General features: G+C 43.4%; 1 protein-coding gene across 8 annotated transcripts in view; it reads right to left on the bottom strand.

Moving 5' to 3' along the window:
- The window catches only part of gulp1a (GULP PTB domain containing engulfment adaptor 1a), a 93,094-nt gene that overhangs the window by 28,333 nt on the left and 40,592 nt on the right, over window positions 1-24,169 (bottom strand). For 4 of the 8 annotated variants that reach the window (XM_036139643.1, XM_036139642.1, XM_036139645.1 and 1 more), the window contains exon 2: window positions 1,585-1,665. In XM_036139643.1, coding sequence (XP_035995536.1) covers window positions 1,585-1,665 — 81 coding nt within the window. Of the gene's footprint in view, window positions 1-1,584; window positions 1,666-5,001; window positions 5,250-5,510; window positions 5,718-23,358; window positions 23,450-24,169 lie in introns of those variants that run through there. The other 4 variants (XM_036139646.1, XM_036139647.1, XM_036139648.1 and 1 more) reach the window with 3 other exon arrangements.

Raw genomic sequence — 24,169 nt, 5'->3', positions numbered from 1 at the left:
CAAGGTTTGAGGACAGAGGAGCTTTGCCTGTTTCTTGAGCTTTGGTTTGTCGTGTAAAGGGGAAAAAAAGTCAAGCGAGAACGAAAACGAGCAGAAAATCTGTGTTTGCTTGGACACACAACTGTCTGCAGGTGCTTTTCTGCCGTGACTCACGCTTCTTTCCCAGCTCTGAGCAGGGAATCGCTTTTCATTAGAGGGACGCCAGCGTGTTCTCGGACCTTTTGGCCCCTTTTGCAACAGTTTGACTGTAACAAGTGTTGCAGAAATAAAGTGCAGAAGGGGCCGGAGGGTACGGCATCGGTCGGTGTTTTTGATGAACTGTGAGAGCGCGCGGAGGAGTCCAGGAAACGGTCCTTCTTTCCTTAGAGGGAAGGGTTGGACCCGCTGTTCCAGGCGATGGGGGAATGAGAACGCCTTCATCAGCTTCCAGCGGTCAACAAGAAGCAGACATAGAGCTGGATCCTCTCTGGGCTTTTGTTTTCTGTGTGGCTGGTTCTCTTATTCAAACTCTCAGCACGCGTCTTATCAGAGACCCAATCGGCCATTTTCCCAGAAAAATCCACATTTGTGGAGACGTGGCGGCATAAAATGAGAAGTGTAGCATTTAATGTCTGATAAGGGAGGGACAGTCTGCACTCTGGATCGTCTTGTTTTGCTCTTACAGTTGCAGAGCAGCAAAGTAAAGGCAAATATCATTAAGATTTTGCCATCTCTATCCGAGGTTCCTTCATTTGGACGGGACAGATGGTGGGAAATGCATCAACCTGTTTCACAAAGCGTCAATCCCAGCAAATCCCTTCCTCTGCATGAGCAGAGTGCTGCAGGGAACATCTAGATGCCCAACATCTAGGCACAAAAAGGAGGCCGGCGTTGTCTAATCTGGGCGTTTAACTCCACTGTTCTCGTCCTTCAAGGCATTTTAGCTCCAGAAAAAAATAAAAATCAGAGGAAATGATAAGCACACATCAATCAATGAGTTTCTTTTTTTCCACATAGATTTTTAGTTTGAGCGCTTTCTAGTTCTGGGCACGTCCCACCGGGAGGAGGCCCAGGGGAAGCAAACACAAAGATCACGGCTCCTGACCAAGTGTAAATGACAGTTAGTAACATACTGCTGACAAATAATATTTATAGAGACACCTAGACTGCAAACTGAGAGCTGTAGAGAAGTCTGTGTGGACGTGTAGTGAGAGCCAGACAGCGACGTAAAAGACGGATGAAAAGCAACATGGCCGCCACATGTAGCCCCATAAGGCCAGTGACGGGCGCTCATTTCCATCCCTGACCCTCAACCCAGCTTACAGCCCAAGCTATTTGTAGCTTTGCACCAAACCCTGGTCTGTTTCCCAAAATTCCTTCAACAGCATGATGCTTTTTATACTCCTCGGTGTTCCACAGGTTCCCCTTTGTGAGCTGCATCTGTTGACATGTACTGAACCGGCCCCACTCAGGCTGTGGGCTGTAGTAAAAGCTGCTCCACAGAGCGCCGAGCCCACTGACACCGAGGTGCCGGGACACGCGGCGGACGTTTGGGAACACCTGACCTGTAACAGGCGTCCAAGTGAGCCGGCTGGCTCTGCCTACCTTTCTTCCTGTTGAAAGCGCGGTTCATAGTGGAAAATGTGCGTCGCTGAAGTCCCTCCTGACTGTCTGCCAATCCTCCACCTGAAAAAAAAAAGAGGCAAAAAAAAAAAAAGGGGTTTAACCTCAAACCTTCACAAAAAGTCAACAGAGAGTCTGAAAACACTCCCAGAAAAACAAGGAAGCACAACGCGAGGATGAGGTAAGGTTTACTCTGGGAAGGTTTGTATTTATATTTGTTTCTCACTGACTCACACCAAACTGTGGCCCAGTGGAAAACGTCCCTGTAACACGGCGCCGCTGAGAAAACAGCGTGTTCTGTTTCAGCCTCGGCGAAAGCACGAGGTACTTTTGTAGCGTTTTGTTCAAATCAAAGCTTTTCTCCTGCGAAAAAACACACATCCGCCGAGGCCTTCCTCGGAGTTCTACGGCAACTCACAAGGTCGGCATTGATGCACAAAAGAGCTCCACTCACAACAACCTTGTCTGGATCACAGCAAACTCAAGTAAGGCTCAAAACAGCAACACTTCTCCACTTCCCGTCCGCCCTCCCCACTAATAAAAGAAAAAAAAAAGTGATTTCTTTTGCAGATGAAAAAACATCCACCTCCGCAGAACCTCTGAATGTGACCCCCGATTCCAACGGCCCGCATCAATTCCCCACGAGCGTTGGGCAATCTGGAGAAGGACAAGGACAAACGGTGCCGGAGTGGTCGCTGTCAGCGCGCTGCGCAATCAATATTCCTGAGTCTTTGGCTGTGGGGAAAATGCAGGGGGGGGGGGGGGGGGGGGGGGGGGGGGTCTCCTTCATTACGGCTGTCTCAGACCTCGGCTTTTTTTTTCAAAAAACACATTAACCTCGGCGGAAAAACCAACTACATTTTTCCGTGTCTGGCATTTTCCACTTGTCGTGAAGAATAAGAGTGATTAGAGGATGAAAGTCGGTCGGAGCGCAGACATAGGAGCATGTTTCACAGCAGGACCAAACTTTAAACTGTTAACTCGGGAAATAAAAACTCGGGGAAAAAAAAGGGGAAAAAAAAAAAAGGAAAAAAAGGGAAAAAAAAGGAAAAAAAGAGAAAAAAGAAGAAAAAAAAGGAAAAAAAGGAAAAAAAAAGAAAAAAAAGAAAAAGAAAAAAAAAGAAAAAAAAAGAGAAAAAAAAGGGAAAAAAAAAATAAAAAAATAAATAAATAAACTGTTAACTCTGTCCTGATTGGAGCTGCTGGTCCTCGGCTTTTATACGGTTTAGGAGTAAATAGACCCAGCGGAGAAATCCAACACCAGGAAAACGGACCAGCTCTTAAATCCCAGTCCTCGCTAAAAGGAGCGGTTTTAAACTCCTGCTGTTGGTCCGTTAAGCACTAAACGGTCCTGGGATGAAATACATCCCAGAGCTGCTTGTCAGGTACGAACCATGCAGACCCCACAGGTCTTCAGAGACCTGCTGACTCAGCAGAACCGGGACCAGAACTAAACAAGTTAGAGGCAACGTTTCATTTCTACGCTCCTCAAATCGCCTGAAAACCCGAGCTCTGCAGAAACCGTTGGTTCCTTTAATCAGGACTGAAAGCGTTTTGGTTTACAGCACCTTTTGATCAAAGAATCTGACCAACAAACTGATTGAAACATTTAATATTTCTATTCTAACACCTTTTTCTTTCATGCTGTGTTTTAATGCTGCATTGTTTTCTCTCTGCCGTCCCTTTAAAGTCCTTCTAAAGCCCTTTGGATGGCCTGGTGTATGAGTGCTGCTACAGAAATAAACCTGACCTCCATACTAGCACGAATAAATGATTTTCTGACCCCTTGTGTTTATTTCAGTAATAACAAGCACATAAACAGCCATGGTCAAAAGGTTTTGACAGGAAATATTTTTGGGGATTGTGAGGAAGCTTCGGGGTCTCGTGGAGAACGTTCTCTGTGAGGCTCAGCTGCAGGTTAGTATTATTATTATTCCAAAAAGCTTTTCTGTTGAAAAAGTTTCATTATGTTTTGATTTGAAGCGAATGTTCAAAGCCACAAATCATTTTCCTTCCACTCTGCAGTTCTGCACTTCTTCGCGTTGCTCCGCCACACATAATCTTCCATGTTTGTGGCGGCAGTGAGACAGAAATGTGGGAAAGGTGAAGGGCCGTGAATACTTTTGCACGGCGGCGTATTAAACCCAAGGTGAAAGACGGCGAAGGACAGATGGGTCTGATGAAGTGTCGGTAAGAAGGTTCTCCCTGCTGTGGAAATAGCTGCAGAAGCTTTAAACGGACCCAGGTTTTGGGCGGGGACTTCAGCATTCCTCCATCTGCAGCGGCTTCCAGGACGTCTCAGCTGGAGAAGCCCGCCTGCATTCTTCCCTTACACGATTTAAGATGTCAGAGATGAATGCCTTTATTGTTCAGCTTAAAAAAAAAATAAGAAGAAACACTACAGAGCAAGTTCTGCAGAACTCTGCATCAAACCGTTCTGCCAAACGAAGACCTTGGCAGCAGCGGCCTTGCTGCTCAGTCTCAGCGTCTCAGATAACGAGCTGTTTAGGTTCTGGTGCACGACTGCCTTCGTTTATCGTGGTAATCATTTAGCAGCAGACACACTTTCTTCCCTTCATGTTTCTGACATTTTTATTGTCCTCTGCTCCAATCAATTAGCATCAATAAGGCGAGAGGAGGCAAGGGCAGCGATCACACGGCTGCTTTAAAACAGTTTTTAACTAATCACCCCATCTTAGAGGTCCGATTAAACACATACATTACAATGCACTGAAAATAGCCGTGTTTCACCTTTATATCATATAAACTGCAGCATTTCAATAACTGGGTCCAAATCCCCACTCTGAGTCCTCTGCAGCGTGGAAACATCTGGCTGCAGAGCAAGGCGACCCGCCTTTCTGTTTGTTTGGGACGCAGTGCAGCCGCTCCGCTCCACACTTCTCTGTTACACGGGCCTTTCTGACTGACAGCGGCCCTGCTGGGCTTGTTTTAATAGCTTCCTGTCCGGTGATTCAACAGAATCCTCGTGGGAGACCCGCTGACCCCGAGGCACGCACGCGCAAACAGGCGCGCACACACACACAGATTTAACACCGGGATGCAAACCTTTGGAGTCTCCTGGCAGCGTTTACAAGCTGTGGTGCGACTCGTCTGCAGGAATCCGGCTGAAAACCGCATCGTATGTAAAAACACTTAAATATTTAGTTCAGAACAACGGCTGAAATGTGCACACACACACACACACACACACTCACACACACACGCGCTGCAAAGGTCAGCCATCTCTGGGCAGCGTTTACCAGCTGCAACATGTTTGTTCTGCAGAAATCTGTGCAAAGAAATCCCCCCACAGATGATAGAAAGAACGGTAAATCAGAACCAGGAGGGCTTTTCCTTCCACTCAATCGTTGCATAAACACGCCCGGTCTGAGCGTTTACCTGAGGTGGTGGAAACCTTTTGAACTCGGCTGGCAAATAACCTTCCCGGATGTCGCTGCAGCCTTTTTCTCCAGAGCAGAAACAAGAATCTAGACACGAATTCAACGTTTTTCCAGCACCAGGGCTGGGAAACGCTTTGAGAAAGATGGAGCCGAAGCAAAGTTCTGGATGCCTTTAAGCTTACTCACTAATCTCTGCCATATGTGTTAAAAAAAAAAGAGGCAGGTTTCTAACTCTGCTTTCTGGTACCAGCATACCTCAGCGAGGATAATCAGCACAGAACCTCTCTTTTCTTCTAAAAACACCAGAAACACAATCAGTACTGAAAACAGAACTCCTCGGCTGGATCTCCGCCCCGTCTAAACGCCCGGCTCGCTCCACCAGCGCCCGGTACGTCGACTCAGACGCACCACCACCACTGACCTTATCAACAAAAAAAAGCTCATCCAGACTCTGCGATTAGACGGAGACATGGAGAAAAGCAGAAGTGAGATTAAAAACCAACTTACTCGTGCTGAAACTGAAGAAGAACAGAGAGCAGGAAGTTCCAGCGGATGGTAATAGTTTTCAGCTGTGGACCAGATGGTGCTACGCTAAAGACCGCAGGAAGGAGGGATGAGGAGGTCTGCAAACTCTACGAGAGGCTTTTTCTGCCTTCACACAAAACAGTTGACATCCAAAGCCAACTTCCTCCGCCCACAGAGTGTCCAAAAGGAGTTTTACGTGGAGAAAAAAAAAGAGAAGGGACTCCTTCTGGCAGGAAGTTTTACACTGAGACATACAAGAGGCAACAACCAACTCCAAAATGACTTATCAGCAGAAATACCTCCCCCTTAAAAGGTCTGACGCATGAAGACGTGAAAAAATAAATCACATCCGCACCAGATGCTGAAATTCTGCAAATATATCTGACTTATTAAACCGGCCTTTATTTATTTAACAGAACCTGAGCTGCAGTGTAGAAGAAGTGCGAGGAAAACAAGCTACAGTTTAAAGGGAAAGTCCAGATTTATTGTACAAAATATTCAACGTTCTGCAACGGTGTAGTCAAAGTCCAGATTCCAGGAAAACCTTCAGGGACCTCCAGAGAGGAGCAACAGCAAATGTCTGAAAACTCGGTGAAGTGAAGCAAAGCTGGAGAGGAGAGGACCAAATAAAGTCAGACAAGAGAACAACACAGAGACTTTCTGCTGCCGAATGAGGTTCTACAAGTTCTGATCCGTAATCATTTAACTCCGAGAGGGTCTACTAAACCAGGGGGGTCCAATCTTTCCTTCATGTGGGCCAAAATAGTAAAGTCAAAAGTACACCAGGGCCACAAAACATATATATACCGTATTTTTCAGGCTATAAGTCGCACCTTTTTTCATAGTTTGGCCGATCCTGCGACTGGTAACACTAATATTTGTTTTTTTCCTCTTTTAGGACGAATTTTTTGACTGATGTGACTTATATTCTGGAGCAACTTAGTCTGAAAAATACAGTATACATAAAAAACAAAAATTACAGAAAAATTATTATACATGCAAATAGATTCAAAACCTAAAAATAGTTTTGCACATTTGCCAAATTGAAATTAGGCGATCCAGATTTTAAAATCTCTTGGAATTGATTGACTTTTAATTTATTAAATTTTTTGAGAACAGCAACAAGAACACGTTTTGGGTCGGTCTTTCTTTGAAAACACTTGCTGTATTCTACCAATTCTAACAATCAAATAAAAGTTTGAGCACGAAAGTCTACATTTAAGTCATTGGATAGAAATTAAAGAGAATGTAAAAAGTGTAGCGATTAAAAGAAATACTTTGTGTTATACTATATATTTTCAATTGAAAGAAGATTTTAACTTGCCTGTAATAATTTTTTCCCACACTTTGGACATACCTAGACTAAACAGAATGATTTATTCCACTAAGTCGGTCTAGTGTACAAAAATTAAAGGCCTCACAAAATAAATGATTTAAATTTTCAATAAACTTCTAACAACTTTGGTTACATGAATCCCTCAGATGAGTCTAAACGTGTCCAAACTCAACAAAACCCTAAAAGTGCAACAGCAGCTTCCTTTTCTAAGAATTACCAGCAAAATATTAGGAATGTGGCTGAAATCCCTTTTTAGCTGTTTTACAAAGCTAAAAGGAGCTAAAGAAGGCGCTTCTTGTTCTTTCTCTGCTTTCTGCTTTCTGCTTGCACAGGGCCTGGGTTGGTGGAGGTGGGGGCCTGTTTCTGACAGCTGGCAGAGCTTTGCTTTCTTCATGAGAGCATTTAAAGCAGGGAGGGTCGGTGCACACTTTATTTTTTCCCAGAGTTTTCCACTCTGCATGAGGCGGGGACACTTTGCAGACAACTGGGGCACTTTGGAGCAAACAGGTTAAAAATAAGGACCACTGTAAAACTCAGGGGATGCGGGTAAATGTGTGAGGCGCCCCCAGGTGGCCAGCGCTCCGCCTCGACATTCCCATCGCTCCGCTATGACTCCGGGGGGGGGGGGATGGAGAAGCAGGAAGTCGCTTCCCAACGAGCAGCAAGTCTGTGGCGTTTCATTTAAAGCTGAAGCCTAAACACGATTAGCGCTCCTTACAAGCCGCCCGGCAGAGCAGAGGTAGGAGAGAAAAGAACGTGGCATCGCTCCACGTTATTACCCGTTCTGCGCAACACGTGCAGTAAAAACACTCAGTTAAAATAAAACGCCGTCGGCTTGTTGAAATAACAAATCTGGAATTTTATTGCAAAGAGAGCAAATATTTCTTTATGGCCTTTAAGAGATTCAGACGGCGTCTCCTCGTGTTCAGTATAATATTCCTGTAATGAGACCGAGGCGAAGGCAGCAAATATTACCCCTGGAGGGAGAATAAAACTTAAAAAAAATTTAAAAACCAATAAAATCCAGCTTTCTGAAACTCCGTGTCCATCACCCCGACCCTGACCCGCGACAAAACAAGAAGCAGTCCATGAAAGATGCTGGTTCAACCATCTTCAGTCCAGCTTTTCAGCCACATAACTCAAACTCGAGGGATGAGCCAGAGATGTTCGACAGCTCAGCTCTACATCTGAATCTCTTGACCCGAGCTCTGACTTTCATCCTGAGCGGTACCACCGTGGCCGTGCAGAACTAAATCCACGTCTGAACGCTCTCAGGACACGATGAGGAGGTTCTCCTGTAAATCCACCCCCAGAGGCCAGCTGGGATGCTGGGTCCGTTTAGCAATCTGAACCAGGGCTGGACGATAATTCAATAACAATATATATCCATCGATACACATATATCGAAAAAAAAAGACAGGGTCAATAAAAAGTTAAATAGAGTAACAGTTTTCCTTCCTTTTGTATTCTAGCCATATAGATGAATATTACATCATTACATCCTCTCAACCAATCACAAACAGACCCAGGAAACGCTCAGTCACCAAGCTCCGCCCCTTTCAAAGAGTTCAGAGAGCCTGGAATGTCCTGCAATGTTGGTAAAAAGTTGGTTAAAGTAGGTCGCTAAGCCACAGGATAAAATGGCCAGGGCTGCACTTAAAATATACGTTTTGAATTTGTTGATAACTATCAATATCGATCAATATGATTTATACTTTATGGATGTGCTTTTTTCCTATATCGTCCAGCCCTAGCCTGAACCATCCTCTCACCAAACGTCAGTACCTTCAGAGCGGCAGGGAGACATTCTTTGTCTTTTCTGCTACAGAGTAAAGCTGAAATGTCCAGAATGGAGTCAAAAATGGATCTCAATAAAAAAGGTTGGAATTCTGATTCATGATCAAAGTCAAAATATTTAGAATAAAGTGGAAACAATGTGTTAAAGAAAAGGCGGAAAGCTGGAGCTGCTGCTTCTAGCACATCTGGATGTTTACAGGCGAAAAGAAAACTCTGCTGTGAAATCCATTTCAACACAACATGAATATAACGATGAGTTTAAACACAAAGAAACCATCTGTTTCCATTTAGCTTAGTTTTATTTGCCTCAACAAAAACCTGTTTGCACCAAGATAAACTTTTGAGGGGACTTCTTCTCTACTCGTTAGTCTAAGTATGGAAGAACGGGGGACAATATTGGCACAACAACAACAACATACCTGCGCTTTGCTGTTCTACCCGATCCGCCGTTCTAAGAACTCCTGCCGGAGAACAATTTGCTCACAACCAAAGGCTAATCAACACAAACAATCTTCTGCACACGTTCATCCACCCAGATGTGCACCCATACGCAGACAATCCAAACGACTGGAGGTCGCACAAAGACAGGCCGCTAGAAATTCAATCACGCACTTAAGAGAAGCTCAAGAAGCGGAAATTAAATCAAAGGGAGCTAATCAGCTTTTCCCTTCAAACACATTTGTTAAAACGCCAAAGTCACCAACAACACTGTCCAGTTTAACGGTGTCATTATATGAAACCATTTAATAATTTTTTTCTGACTGGACAAACAGGAGTGAACGTCCTACATATTGATGTTCTGATGTTTAAAAAAAATAAAGAAACTTCTTCAGAGGAACACACTGAGGAGGACTTCATCAGAGGAAGGATCCTCGGCTAACAGTGAAGAAGAAGAAAAAAAAGAATCAAGGAAGGCGCTTTTATTCCGTGTGATCAGGATGAGAAGAAGCCAATTAGCCTCTTTCCTCACGGCGCATTAACATGCGCCGCTTCGTTAAAAGAAGGAACGTCACCCTGAATTCAATTTGCCTCCAAACTGTACAGGAAGAACGCTCGATAGGCGGCGAGCTGGCCTTTTTGCTGATTCTCCACCAGGAAGCTAATTAAAAGAGACAAGCGATCCGATATCATGAGGTAAACGCACGAGGTTCTCCGCCGCTCATTTCTTCTCGTTTCAGCAGAGCCGCACGCTCGCCCCGAACAGCTGAAAAGGTCAAGCAGCCGCGTCGCTCCAATATTGATTGGAATAATATAACTTTTCTCCAACTATTTTCAATCAATCCTCACCCTCCACTGCATCATGGGAAAAAAAAACCCCGCACCAAATAAGTAAGAGAGCTAGGTCGCAGCATCAACCTCATGGAAGCCGATTCAAAAAAATTAAAGATCCGCCTGTTTTAATAATCACTAACATCTCGTGTCTTTGCTGCTCGTCGCTTTTAATCCGTGAAATCAAGCTAGATTTAAAAACATCTTTTAAGTTCAGGCTTGTTTCCCAGGATAGTTTTATCAGTCTCCATGACCGAACTCTGAAAAGACGTAAACAACCACGGAGAGAATAACTGAGCACAGGGCAGACGGAAGCGTCACGCTATGTTCGGGATCCAACCCAGATCAGCGATGGAAAAGTCTGCAGCGTCGGTCTGAGTACGTAAAGAGAAGCTTTCTGAAGTAATCCGTTCAGGGAGGAGGAGGAAGTCTTAAAGCAGGCTGCTGGAGACCTAACAAACCGGCACCGGGTCCTGGGCTCTAAGAGCTCTCTCTTGAGTCACAGTGGTGAACTTCTAGGAACAACTTCATCCCCAGCTCCATGTCAGTGTGCCCCTGAGCAAGGCACCTTAACCCCCCAATCTGTGCATCAGTCTATGAATGCCTGAAGCTGTGGGAATGTGGTGCTAAAGTAAAATCCCTCTGACTGGACGGCATAACCAGAGAAGCGCTTTACGATCTCTGTCTTCTCTAAGCCCCAGTGGGTCGAGGCAGATGAGCGTTCACACTGAGCCTGGTTCTGGTTCTGCTGGAGGTTCTCCTCCCTGTTAAAGGGGAGTTTTCCTCTCCACTGTCGCTTCATGCATGCTCAGTATGAGGGATTGCTGCAAAGCCATCAACAATGCAGACGACTGTCCACTGTGGCTCTACGCTCTTTCAGGAGGAGTGAATGCTGCTTGGAGAGACTTGATGCAACCTGCTGGGTTTCCTTAGAGAGGAAACTTTCTGACCAACCTGGAGGATCTGATGGAATTTGACTTTGTAAAGTACTTTGAAATGACATGTGTTGTCAATTGGCTCTGCATAAATAAAATTTAATTGAATTATGACTTCAGTCTGCTGACCATTTTAAATCCTGGCAGGATTCATGTCGACGGTGCGATTCCTGCATCTTCTGACCAGAAGGCCTTCTCCGACGGCCACAGGTGTCACCACAGCTGCTAACGTTACACCAGCGAGACATGCAGGGGTCGTACATGTCTTATTTTCTCTACATGATCCGCCTGTGCTTTTCTCAGGGTTTACCTGCACTACAGGAGCGAAGCTGTGAAAAGCACGGCGCCTGTAACGCCAATCAGCCGATAGCTTTCACACGACACGCTTCAAAAAGAGCCACTTCAAACTAATGCAGCGCAGGTGGTGGGAGCGAAAACACTCACATCTGGACTCCATGCAAGGGAACAAATGAGATGTTCACGGTGGAGAGAAAAAATATGTCGAAGGTACAGGAATGAAACATAAACAAATCATTTATAACACGGCTGCAGCTAAAATAACACAGATGATTACAGATTTAACACGTTTGTCTGTTCAGTGATGCTAATGAAAAGCAGAACTCATCGAAAACTAAGAATTACTTTTTACTTTGGCCCAAAACGATCAGATGAGCTTAAAATACTTTAACGGCATTAAAGTCTGATAATCGAGGTGTTTTTAAGTCAAAGAGAATCTCAATGCGTGATCCCAGTTAGCAGAGCAAACAGCTGCAGGGGTTCTGAATCCAGCTCGGGTTCTGCAGCTCGTCCCGGTTCAGTAAGCAGACAGGTTTAAGGATGAACCCGAATCCTCTCCTGCAGGGCGGCAAAGCTTCGCTCTGTGGTGCACAAAGAGGCCCTGCTTGGTTTGATTAGTCTGATGAGGATGCAAATTAAAAAGCTGAGCTCTCCATCAGATCTCCACCGTCATTAAAGCCATGAATCAGAAAGAAGAAGCCTCAGCAGCAGCAAAACAACAGAGATCCTTCCCGTCGGTGCTCCCATGTGTCAGCCTCTAGTCTTCACACCACGGTAATAAGCTGAAACGAGCACCGACACGAGTAGAAACCGAGCTGGACTACAGGCCGACAAATCTACTCAGCACGCTCCAATTCTGCAGCCGATGGTCTGTGCACCAGAAGTCCAGAAGTGATCCAATTTCTCTAAGTTGCTGAGAAAACGGCTCAAACATCTGAACGATCAGAGTTCGGAGCTTGAGTCGCAAAACTCCCCAGGTTTGAACCGCAAGAAGAATCTTTGCTGAGTTCTTGGCCACCTACCAAACTGGGATCAACTCCAAGGTAGAAGAAGAAGAAGAAAACAGGTCCGAATCAGGCAGGTTCTGGTCCAGGAGGTCAGCAGAGGACAACAAGTCAGGCAAAAAAAGGAGCAACTGGGTAAATATTCACTCTGACCTTTTTTGAAACCCATGATATGTATTTGGTTGCTCCTCTCTATAAATTTTGATCGAGCTGAGCCCTTTTAAGCATGAATTATGATGAATTATGACATCTTTAATTAGTATTTAAGAGTTTTAATCATCTTTGGGCTTGAAAAATGCAGTGATGTCCCATAAATTAGAATCCCCCGTTTTGATAAATGGGCTGAACTTATATCGCACTTTTCCAGTCAGTCTGAGCACTCAAAGCACTCATTCACCCAGTCACACTCACACATTCATACACCGATACGCAGATCAGTAGGCAGCTGGGGGTTAAGTGCCTTGCCCAATGGCACTTCGACATGTGACAGGGAGAAGCTGGAAGCTGGAATCTAACCCACAACTACTCTACCCGTTGAGCCACAGTCGCCCTCGTTGATGCTCGTCTGTCAGATTAAAAGTAGTTTAGGGAAATAACCTTTAATCAGGTACAGCTCACATTTCTGTGTTAAAATTCACCTTTATTGGTCTGATGTAATATTAAATGTCATCTTTTCATCAGCTGCCACTGGGAAATCTTCAGAATTAACAGAAATATAGGCGTATAGATCTAAGTATGTTTGTAATTAATGTGTTTCATTTAGTGATGAAGTTACTGGAATACATTAACTTTTCAATAATATTCCCATTTACTCGATAACCTGTCAGTGTGACTTGGGAACAAAAAAAAAGGTTTTATACATTTGTTTTTAAAACAAGTTTCTAACAAGTGGAAATAACATGAATGTTTTGGAGCAGCCCAGCCAGAGTCCAAAGATTAGGGTGATGGCAGGGAGGCTCATTACCAAATACCAGCAGAAAGCAGCTCAGCAGGTTTGATTGTTGTAATGAGGATGCTTCCAAAGGTTATTGAAAAAGTTATAAATACGTTTCCATATGTCTCATGTATTAAAACATAACTAAAACAAGGAATTTTTTAAATTAATAGTCCATTTAGATTGTTTCATGATTATGATTATTTATTTAGGTTTTTTTTAGACAGGTTTATCTCATTCTGGACCAGAAACAAATTTTGTAGATGAGCAAAAATCATTTTATAAATTTAATAGATGGATAAATCTAGTTTTATTGTTAAACAATCAAAGTTTTTTTTTTTTTTTACTCTTTTTAGATATTAGAAAATTTTTAATTGTAGAAAAAATCAGATAAAAGAGGGGTGAAAGAAGCCGTATTGGTCCAAAGAGAAAAGCCATCACTAAACAGGAGGATTGAGCTTCCAGCTCCCCAGAGTTTACATCTCAGTCCTCCAACGCGTTCCAGAGAGATTACATCACCATCAGGTGACCAATTAGGTGACCAAGTCCTCCACTCAGACCAACCAATCACCTCTAACGAGCCAGGACAGCGACGGTGGGTCACTGATTTGAACCTTACTTGGACGGTGCCTAGGTGGATGAGCCTCCATGTCCCTAAAAACAGCAGCGCTCCAACTGCAGGTTGCTCAGTTTGAGCCGCCAGAACTGACAAAGACTCCTGGATAGATGCTGAGATGTTTTTTAAAGAAAGAACTGAACAAAAGTCTGGTTGCCTCTGATTTAAGCCTGTTTGCTGCTCTTTACAAAGAAACGACTAAATTACAAGTGCAGTCGACTCAGTATGACTCATGATTGTCGTGCCACGGCGTTGCCATGGGTCATACTGATTGTCAAGGGCACACAGTAATGATAAAAAAAGAGTAAAATATGTAAAAAAGGGAATTGCCCTTGCTGGTTTACAAAAAAAATACCATTTTATGGAAATAAACAGTCTGCTTAAAAGCAGAAAGTCGTGCTGTTGTAGAAATTCCTTGCAGATATTTCATAACATTACTAATCATTGCCTGTAATGTCATTGCAACATACATTACATTCCAAAGAAACGCGTCCTCCACTAAGCCACCACTCCTCCGAAACAGGAGGATTATCTAAACTACTTTTGCATTATAATAATAAAAAATGTTCATTAAAGTGATTTTATTTTGCTCCCTCCTGTTTTTCAAGGGTTCCCAGGGGGAAACAGTGGAGCTAAAGAGCAACATGGCGGTGGAGCAGCAGGCTGCAGACGCCTGTGCTGGACCCGACACCTCCACACATCCAGCTTTTAATCCGCGGGGCGCTGAAATGACCACCATGCATGAAAAAGTTCAAACTGCAGCACGTAAAACTGTACAGAAAGATGTCCAGGCTGCATTAATTACACATTCAGTGCAGCTCGGTCTCCGTCAGATAACGAGTTTAAATGTTCCTTCACAGCATCTGATGTTTGCTGCGGTGAAACACGACTGCTGGACACGATTCCCTTCATCAGACGCCTCCGGGCCTCCCGGAAAAGCTCCAGTCAGTCTGAGGACGCTCAGTTTCTCCCAGCAACACGCCACGCTTTTCTCCTGAACCCAGAGCGACTCCGTTGTGGATCATAAAGGTGTTTTTTTCCCACATCATTAATGAAAGATCTTCCCACTTCAACTCAACGTCGGCGAGAAGTCGTCTAACACCGACGTACTGATTCAGCGTCATGAACGTTTTCTTCAGACGTCTGCAGACGCTCGGCTGCTCCACGCGGCCCGACCCGGTAAACATCGCTCAGGTTTGCACAGTGGGAGCATAAATACAGTACAGTGTGCGTCTGGACTGTGGATACGGGCTTTATCACAATAACAACACGCTGCCACGCAGCCACGCAGCGGCGGCTCGGAGCAGGAAATGTTTGGCTGTCAGACGCTGAAGGAGAATAAAGACGCAGCAGCCCTGCAGGCAGTTTGCTGTCACAACGTCACGCCCACCAGCACTGAGCTCAGTTTATTATTCCTGTCTACACGCAGGGTCCAGCCCACAGAACCTTAGGGAGGAATTTACTGTTCATCTTTGGGAAAATATACAGTTTGTTCAAAGACGTCTGAGAACTGCAACGGCTTCCAGTAAAACTAAATCTGTGTGATCCGTGAACAGAGGAAACCGTATTTCTTACGATGAATTCCTGCAGCAGACCTGTTCTGTCCACTAAGGAAGACAAGTCGTGCATTTTAGTGACGAGTGGTGGCAGGACGGAGCGGGACATGGAGAGGTGGAGCAGAGCTGGAAGGGGAAGCTGTTCGTTTTGCTCCACCTTCCAACCTTCACCTGCCGACAAATCTGACCATTACCAACAAAACGATACGCGACACTTATTAACACCCTGAGCAACTGCTACGACTCTATTTATAATTTATACTTTATTTTTTATGTCCCTCAGACTTTCTAGGAACTTTTGATTAGAAATCCATGGCTTTCTGTTTCCATGGGGCCAAAATATGATGTGACACACAGGCCCATTTCTCTTACCCTCATAGAGCCAGGACTCTTTAGCCAAAGGGGAAGTGCGTCAGCGGTCACCATGATAAATGATGTCTGATAGTAAGGTAAGGTAGTCCCTTACAGGCGCTGACAACCCTTAAGGTATCCCACAATTCTTTGCGTGACATGACGTATCAGCACGGCCTGCTCACGGAAATAAACAAAAACGTCCGGAGAGAAGAGAGCGAGTACTTGCGAGATTTGACTCGCATCATCCATGAGTGTTTCCGTCACGTAAAGACGTCGGAGTTAAAGGTTGTCTGAATTCAGCACACCAGTCCTTTCCTCCCCGTCATAGAGTTCTTACTGTTGACCCCAAGACAGGTCAAGGAAGAGGAGCTAGGAGCTATAATTAAGGATATTCGGATGGAGCTATTGCTGCTCTTCAGAACGAGAAACACAAGAGAACACTGACCCTGTCCCAATATTCACATTTCCACCGCCTTTGCTCCCTCGATCCACACTTCAGTGAAGTGACGTGTGTTACCCACAATGCATTGCTGCATGTGACGTATTTAGCCAACGAGGTGAACATATGGCAAGTATACAAGTCATGAAACAACATACTTTAGTTTCAAGTGTAAAAAGACCTAAAATCTACATTTAAAATCACACTGCCACCTTAAAGAAATGACTAATCACCAATTTTAGTTTCTCAAAACAAATATGGTAGTTATGTTTACTTTTAACAATTTAACTTTTCTTTTCACTGGGACAGATAAAATGACTAAATTGTCCCCAATTTAGAGCAGAAAATCTCCGTCTGTCCACCGCCTCCACCAAGGCTGAGTGAGTTAACAGCTGTAAACAGTTTAAACATATTTCAGGTAAGCATAAAGCAATACATCAGCTTTATTTTTTCTGCTTTGTTGAATATGTTTGATGTATTTGCAGCCTAAAATATCTGAAAGCAGCATGTAATGTTTTGTACGTCTATTTATTTGTTGAGTTTGTTTTAACTGAAAGTGGCTGTTTCTAAAAAAAAAAAAAACAAGTATGTAACCAGAAAGGCTTCCTGTCTATATAGATTTTTTACATCATAAAAAATACAATAAACAAGTCTTTATCATTATTTTTTATCATTTTCTGTAATAAAATAAAACAATGTCACAAAAAGGTGCTATTATTATTGACAGGCACACATGTATTTTTTTTGCTATTTTAGATTTATTTTGGGTATATATTTAACAACATTACTTTCCATTTATGTTTTATTTGTGGCAATACCCGCTCTGCTATATCCAATCCTCTCAAATTTTTGTTCCTGCCCTTTGATCACCTCAAAACGATTGCCTGATACGATTTTAACAATTTTTAGCAGTAAAAATGGCAAAAACGGTCCCGATATTTACGAAAATATCAAATGTCTGTTTGTTTTTTTCTGTAACAAAATATAACAACGTAACAAAAAGGTGCTACCATTAATGCCAGACACACAACATGCATTTTATTTTAGATTTAAAACGATTGCTTGTTGCGATTTTAATTTTAGCAGTAAATATTGCAAAAACTGTGACCGTCCCATAATCTTTTGGTGTCACGGTTATAACACAGAGGCACATGTTGATGATGTAATCATAGTGTCTCAATTCTCCCAATTTTACACACTTGTAACCCTTATGTGCACTTCCACCAGGTACACACTTCATAGAGGGGCCATTTGTGGCAGGAAAAAGCCTTTTCTGTCCTATACTGTCACAAACTTTAACGTTTGGATCAACCTTACTGGACTCAGATGGAGGATTTCAGCACCAATCACAGCAGGTGGGGCTGCTGTTAAATAAAGGACCTTTATGTGGAAGATGAGCCTCATCCCCACTATTAAGTACGGCAGAGGATGTGTGATGCTGTGGGCCTGTTTCCCTTTGTGAACTTTGTGGCTCTACAGAGACCATGGCATCAGCAGCAAAACATTTTGAATAAAAATCAGGGGCATCTGGAGGAAAGCTGAAACCAGCTCGTTTTTTTGGGTGTTTCAGCAGAATAACCATGTAACTAAAACAACCCAGCAATGCTTCACCAGACCCACAATCAACCTTCTTCCATGAACATCTCAGCCCCCCCACACCTCGACCCTTCAGACAACCTGTGAGCTCAACATTGAGCACCAGCAGACCAAAGTTAGCAAAGACTGGTTGAATTATGTGAGTTTTACCTCCAGGAGATTCGTTTCAGGTGCCGACGTTTATCTCATTCCGGAGGTAGCAAATTATGTCCGGGGTCTGGACTCATTGGGGGTCAATTCATGTGTGGAAATTGGTTTTCCTGATCCCTCAGCCCTCACTAACGGGATGAGAGCGTGATGATTCCTTAAACGTCCATCTGACACGGTGGGAATGAGATGCTGCTCGCCGCACCGGTCCGGGTTTAATAGCTTGTTTCCAGCCCAAACACATTCATCACGGCTCCATTTTTCCAGCTCAACACTTTTTAAGTCCTGGCAAATTAAAACCAGATGGAGACTTTTTTTTTAAATTCCGTGCTGGTCAGGCTGAATGGATCATGACCCACATAGTTCGGCATCATTCTGTGACTCTAGGAGCGTTTCTCTAAGGTTGGGAGCTTTTAAATAAAGATTTTCCCCTAAACTTCAATCATGAGTTCAACAAATCCAGGCACTTTGAATTCAAATAATAAGGAGACACAAACAATAAAAAACCTTGGAGAAAAACCTCACAGTAACTTAGTCTCTTTCTTCCAAAGAAAGTCTTACTAAATAATACTGGACCTTAACCTCAAAAAGCAACAGCAGCAACAATTTCACACCAAGGATTATTTCTTAAACCTTCTGGGATGTGCAAAAGGAATTTAAGCTAATTATCTGTAAGTCATAAATAATAAAAATCCAACCAAACCTGGTTTGTGAGACTACAGCAGGTCACAGTGCAGCACAACTTGTTTCACAGGAATCTCATTATATACGCATTAACTGCAATGGCAACAAAAGTTTCCTCTTCTGGTAGAAACAATCCCGTCAAACAGAGACGTAGCACTCTGCTCACACAAAGACAACCAAGTCTGTCAGTCAGAAGTAAAAACTTCACGTCTTTACCAAGAATGATCGGGGTTATTTTTGCTGTTCTGTGTCTTACAGAATAACAGCAGCCTAACAAGCTAATAGGGTGATTAGTTGGGCTATCTGCTCCGGTAGAGCCTGCAGTCAGCTGCCTAAAAACATTCAAAGTGTAGCAGCTGTGGACTGAGCAGCTTAAAAAGAACGATGGATGCAGCTTTGTTAGTTCATCACAGTTTGTGTTTTAGGGAGTAAAACAGGGAAATCATTTCATTTTTCTTGCAAGCAACATTTATTATTATATTTATTATTATTAATAATAATAATTGGAAGACTTGACAGCTTGTTACCAAACCTAATTTAATGAAAATGTTGCTGCAAAGAGTAAAAAAATATTCTTTTTTGCAACTGGACACATTTCCAAACCTCTATTTCTTCTATTTAAATGAAGGCGAGGTCAGAAGAAATCCCTGAACTTAGCCTTAAAACACAGCTGACTGACAGCTGACAGCAATGAAACAATGTTAAACCCTAAAACCTGCAAATGATCCGTCTTTTCTCGCATCTCTGTCTTTCTCTTCTGTCCAGCTAGCAGTACGGACATTAGATCGATTACCTGCAGGATGTGTAGTAAAAAACGGCCTGTTGCCGTCTACATTTTCTATCTGCTTCATCTTTTCTATATATTCTTGTTTAACTTTCCTCCATTTATTTATTTATAAAGCGATTTACAAACTAAGAGGCGACGGGAAAACAGAGATTCTCCTAAGTACCGCCTTTCTCTGGTAATTGAGGGCCAGCGGGTTCAAACAGCAAAGCAGAAGCTGTGAGTTTGGATTGTCTGCAGAAATATTTACCTGCAAAATAAATCCTTCAAAGAGGAAAAAAGAAAATTCACAGACACGGTGAATCTGCCATCTACATTTTCTATCTGCTTCATCTTTTCTATATATTCTTGTTTCATTTTCCTCCATTTATTTATTTATAAAGCGATTTACAAACTAAGAGGCGACCGATGTGCTGCACAAGTGTACCAGAGCCCAACTCCCTGTATAAAAACATACAAATATATAAATCTTCTGTATTAAAGATTTTATATGAGCTTGCTTTCTGTTTCTGCCTGCATCTCAGTCAGTCAGGATTCCCAGAAACAAAAGTTTTTCTGTTTTTTTATAGTAACAGCTTTGGTTTAATACCAATAAATGTAATAAGTAAATAAATAAAACACAGATATAAATTTCCACTTGATATTTTAACAAAGGGGATCAAATGAATCTGATTGAGGTGACCTGTCTGACGTTCCCTCCTGTTCCTGCCTGATAAGACGATCCCCACCTGCAACATAAAATGTGGCCAAAGTCATTTCCACTCGGCCATATTTTATTGTCAGGCTCAGCTTTAAATGTGCTGAGACGCCGTTTTATCATCACGACGAGGGTTTTCCCGGTCGGGTCTATCTTTTACAAGAGCTTAAGATGTACCAGAAGCATCTGAGAGTCTGACAAGAAGCTCAACAGAGGCTGAAAGGTTCAAACGAGCTTAAAAGGCAGCGTTACGCAGGAAAAAAAAAAAAGATGTTCTGCGCTGCACAAACAGCGCCGGTTTGAAAAAGGTTTCCATGTTTTAATAGAAGGAGCGGACTCCTCTCTCGTAGTGCAGCCGCATGAATAAATAAAAACCAGCTTTGATCCCGGCGAGAAAACATGAAAGATCCATCTCTCTGTTAAATCGTTGCTGCCGTTCTGTCGGCGAAGGGATCACCATTAAACAACCTTCGCTTTGCGGCGAAGCAGGTGATAAAGACTAATGAAGATGTGCTGAGAAGCTCCTTCTCATCCCTTTTTTTATCCCGTTAATAAGCGACTGACTGATCGGTGGAGATGATAACGTCACAGGATGATTCATTAACAGAGAGATCGATTGCTGAGCGGAGCAGGAATCCCTGTAAGGCACCTTTCCTAATGTTTGCACAGACCAAGACGTCCTGACACTTTGGGGGGGAAAGCAAATAAAGTAGTAAAACTTTGATCCATGATCCAGCAGCTGGTAATGACAGCTCACCGCCGCGCGTCGCAGCAGTCTAAGACTCTTTGTAGTCGGCAGCCGACAGAAACCACCGTGAGAGCGAGACAACTTCCTCTCTGCAGGCAGAGCTCAGAGACGTCCCACTGACCCCCCCTTAACCCGCGCCACCAACATTTAGCCCTCGGTTCCCCCTAAAAGCAACAAATGTTTGCCTTCTAGTTTCAATCAGAACCGTTTCTGGAGCACGGCTCCTATTTTTGATAATCTCTGTCTGACTGGAAATGATCACTTTGCTTATCTTGTGCCATTCAGGCCTCCATAGTTTCTGCTTCCTGACACTGCAGCCGTGACCTAAACCTCTTTGTGTGTCATTTAGTGGCGTTTAAAGGTTACCAGGACTATGCTTTACCATTTAGGCTGTAAATAGCGTAGAGTTGGTGCGGGCAGTCACCTCTACAGCGCGTCCACGCCCAAAAAAAACAGCTTGCTGCCAGAAAGCTGAGGATCTCTGAGGACCTCTGAGTCGCTCTGTTGTTCAGCATCACAGGAACCGTCTGAGCGGACACAAAGACCCCAACAAGGATGACTTCACCAGAAGATAATGGCTGTTTAGAAATGACCAGAATCCAGAACCTAATCCACCAGAGGATCTGTTTGCTCACCTGAGGAGGAGAAGTCCTCACCATCTGAGGTCTGAAGAACTTTTCCAAGGCAGATTTACCAAACTAGACAGAATGCTCTGAATCAAACACACTAATCCAACCAGTTACAGCAGCTTTTTGAGTTCTCAGGTTTATTTTACGGTTGAATTGTACAGGTTGGCTGTTAAAGTAAAGGTTAAAAAAATAACGGTCTCGCATTTTCATATCACCATCAGATGATAGCACTGTTGTGTCACAGCAAGAAGATCTTGGCTTTGAATTTCTTGTGCATGTTTCCCGCTGATAGCATCGTTACCCTCAGGGTACATCAGCTTCCTCCTACAGGCCGGCTGGCTGTAGGGTTAATCGTTCTCTGTAAATTGCCCTTAAGTACCTCAAGTGAATTTCTCCAATGTGAGATCAATATAGCCTATCTTATCTTATCTTATCTCACGAGAAAGTGCCTCCATGGTTGTTTGTCTTGGAATAGACTGGTGACCTGCCCAATGACTGCAGGAGATCCGCACCAGCAACCCCACAGGGAGATAAGGGGTTAAATATGATGGATGGATAGAAATATTGTTCATATACACCGGTTGTGTAAACTATTTTTAAGAGCAATGGAAATAACTAGAAAAGTTGAGCATGGAAAGTCTGGTGCCTCTTCTGATAGAGAGGAAATAAAACTATGAAGAAACTGAAATATGATGCAATTCTTCTAAATAAAATAGGCATATTTTATTTAGAAGAATGCAGCTTTTTTACCATGTAACTGCATTTAATCCAGAACATTAAAAACCAAATCCAGAATAATGCATTTATGTGTTTGACCTGAATATAAATGTGATTTCTCTGACCTTTACAGCCAGATCTGTCCTCTGCAGCTGCACTCTATGTCTCACCTAACATTTAAAAAAATGTGGCTGCAGGATGTTTTCAGCCAACATCGAACCATGACGTCTCAGACACTCTGCCAGGCATCCCATGATGCACCTGAACTTCTGCGGGGGAAACTGCGAGCTCTTCAAGACGATGCTGATCAGGATTCAGGGGCCTCAGCAACACAAAGCTCTGGCTCGATGGAGCAGAAAGCATCGGCGAAGATAAATAAATACCTTATATAAACCTTCACTGAAGTAAAACTACATAACCTTCCATGATTAAAGACTCATAATGGAGCAGGATGTTAAAAGCATATAGGTTCAGTTATTTTCTAACTATGAGCTGCAGAAGTAAACCTCTTTTAACAGTTTTCCTTCTATCTTCTGGGTTTTCCTTTCAGCAAACATAAAGTTTAACACGAATTAAAACAAGTTTTAAAACATAAAACTTAGAAGAAGCGGCATGAAATGGTAAAAATCAAAATTCCCCTTTTCTGTTCTGTTGATCCGGCCGATAAAAGCTCAGGAACACAGTTGGGCAGATTTTACATTTAATCTTTGCTTCATCAAAGTGATTCTTAGAGGAAGAATTGACATCCAGAAGCTGGATGGAATGAAAGGAGCAGAAGCCTCTCGCTGGTTCTGTGTCAGTTCCACGCTATACGAGTTTCCTCACAGAAAGACGGTTCCCAACAACACGGGAAAAACAGAGATTCTCCAAAGTACCGCCTTTCTCTGGTAGACGAGGGCCAGCGGGTTCAAACAGCAAAGCAGAAGCCGTGAGTTTGGATTGTCTGCAGAGATATTTACCTGCAAAATAAATCCTTCAAAGAGGAAAAAAAGGAAAATTCACCAACACGGGTTCCATTTCTTTCTGAGCCGATAAATAACAGCTTTAAAATGTCACCACCCTCCCATCCAGCTTCAAAGCAAGCCAGGGAAGCAAAGAGGAGGCTCGACGCTGTTGAATAATGTGTCTTGTGTTAGCACCCTCATGGCCCCTGCTGTCTCCTAATCCCGCTCTTATTGCGATGTAAATCTCTGCGAACAATGAGCGGAGGCAGGATGTCGTAGACGAGGCCGTACAGCCCACAGTGGATAACGACGTGTAATTAAGTCTTAACGGGCAGGACCGAGGATACCTTGCTGTTACTGTGGACCGCTGATGATCACGACTCCAGCTTGTGCTTCACTCATCGAGACGTCGACGGCTGCTCATCAGCGCCGCATCCTCTGTGGGCAGACAGGGAAACAAATGAGGAAACTTTCACAAGATGCTGGAGGTTTACTGGCGGAAAAATAAACACAGCTCAGAACAGATGTTTAAAAGGTTTAGTTTGGATTATGATGTTTATTTCTAGTCGTTAAATGCCAGAAAAACAAGACTGAACTTTTTTCAATTCAGTTCAGTTCAGTTTAAATAGCACTAATTCACAAATCGTCCCCTCAGGTCAATTCTACCAAACCCTCCAGACAATTCGGTTAAAAGGTTTCCATCCAAGGAAACCCAGCAGGTTGCATCAAGTCTCTCCAAGCAGCATTCACTCCTCCTGAAAGAGCGTAGAGCCACAGTGGACAGTCATCTGCATTGTTGATGGCTTTGCAGCAATCCCTCATACTGAGCATGCATGAAGCGACAGTGGAGAGGAAAACTCCCCTTTAACAGGGAGGAGAACCTCCAGCAGAACCAGAACCAGGCTCAGTGTGAACGCTCTTCTGCCACAACAGAGCAGACACATAAAAAGAGCTCAGAAGCACTGACCCAGGGGTACTTTCTACATGAGAATAAAGTAAAAAGGTAAATGGCAGGAGTTGCTCCTCTAGTGGCTTCATCTGGGAGAGATCCAGAGCTAAGCAGATGAGCTCTGAGCCAGTTTACTGTCCGCCGGCCTGCAAAGAGTCCAGAACTATATGAGTTTGCTTTTAGAACGTCTCCATTTGAAAACTAAAACT

This window comes from Fundulus heteroclitus, chromosome 7 (assembly GCF_011125445.2).
Source record: "Fundulus heteroclitus isolate FHET01 chromosome 7, MU-UCD_Fhet_4.1, whole genome shotgun sequence".
Classification (NCBI taxonomy): domain Eukaryota; kingdom Metazoa; phylum Chordata; class Actinopteri; order Cyprinodontiformes; family Fundulidae; genus Fundulus; species Fundulus heteroclitus.
Note: the sequence above shows the minus strand (reverse complement) of the source record. Positions and strands in the feature narration are given on the sequence as shown.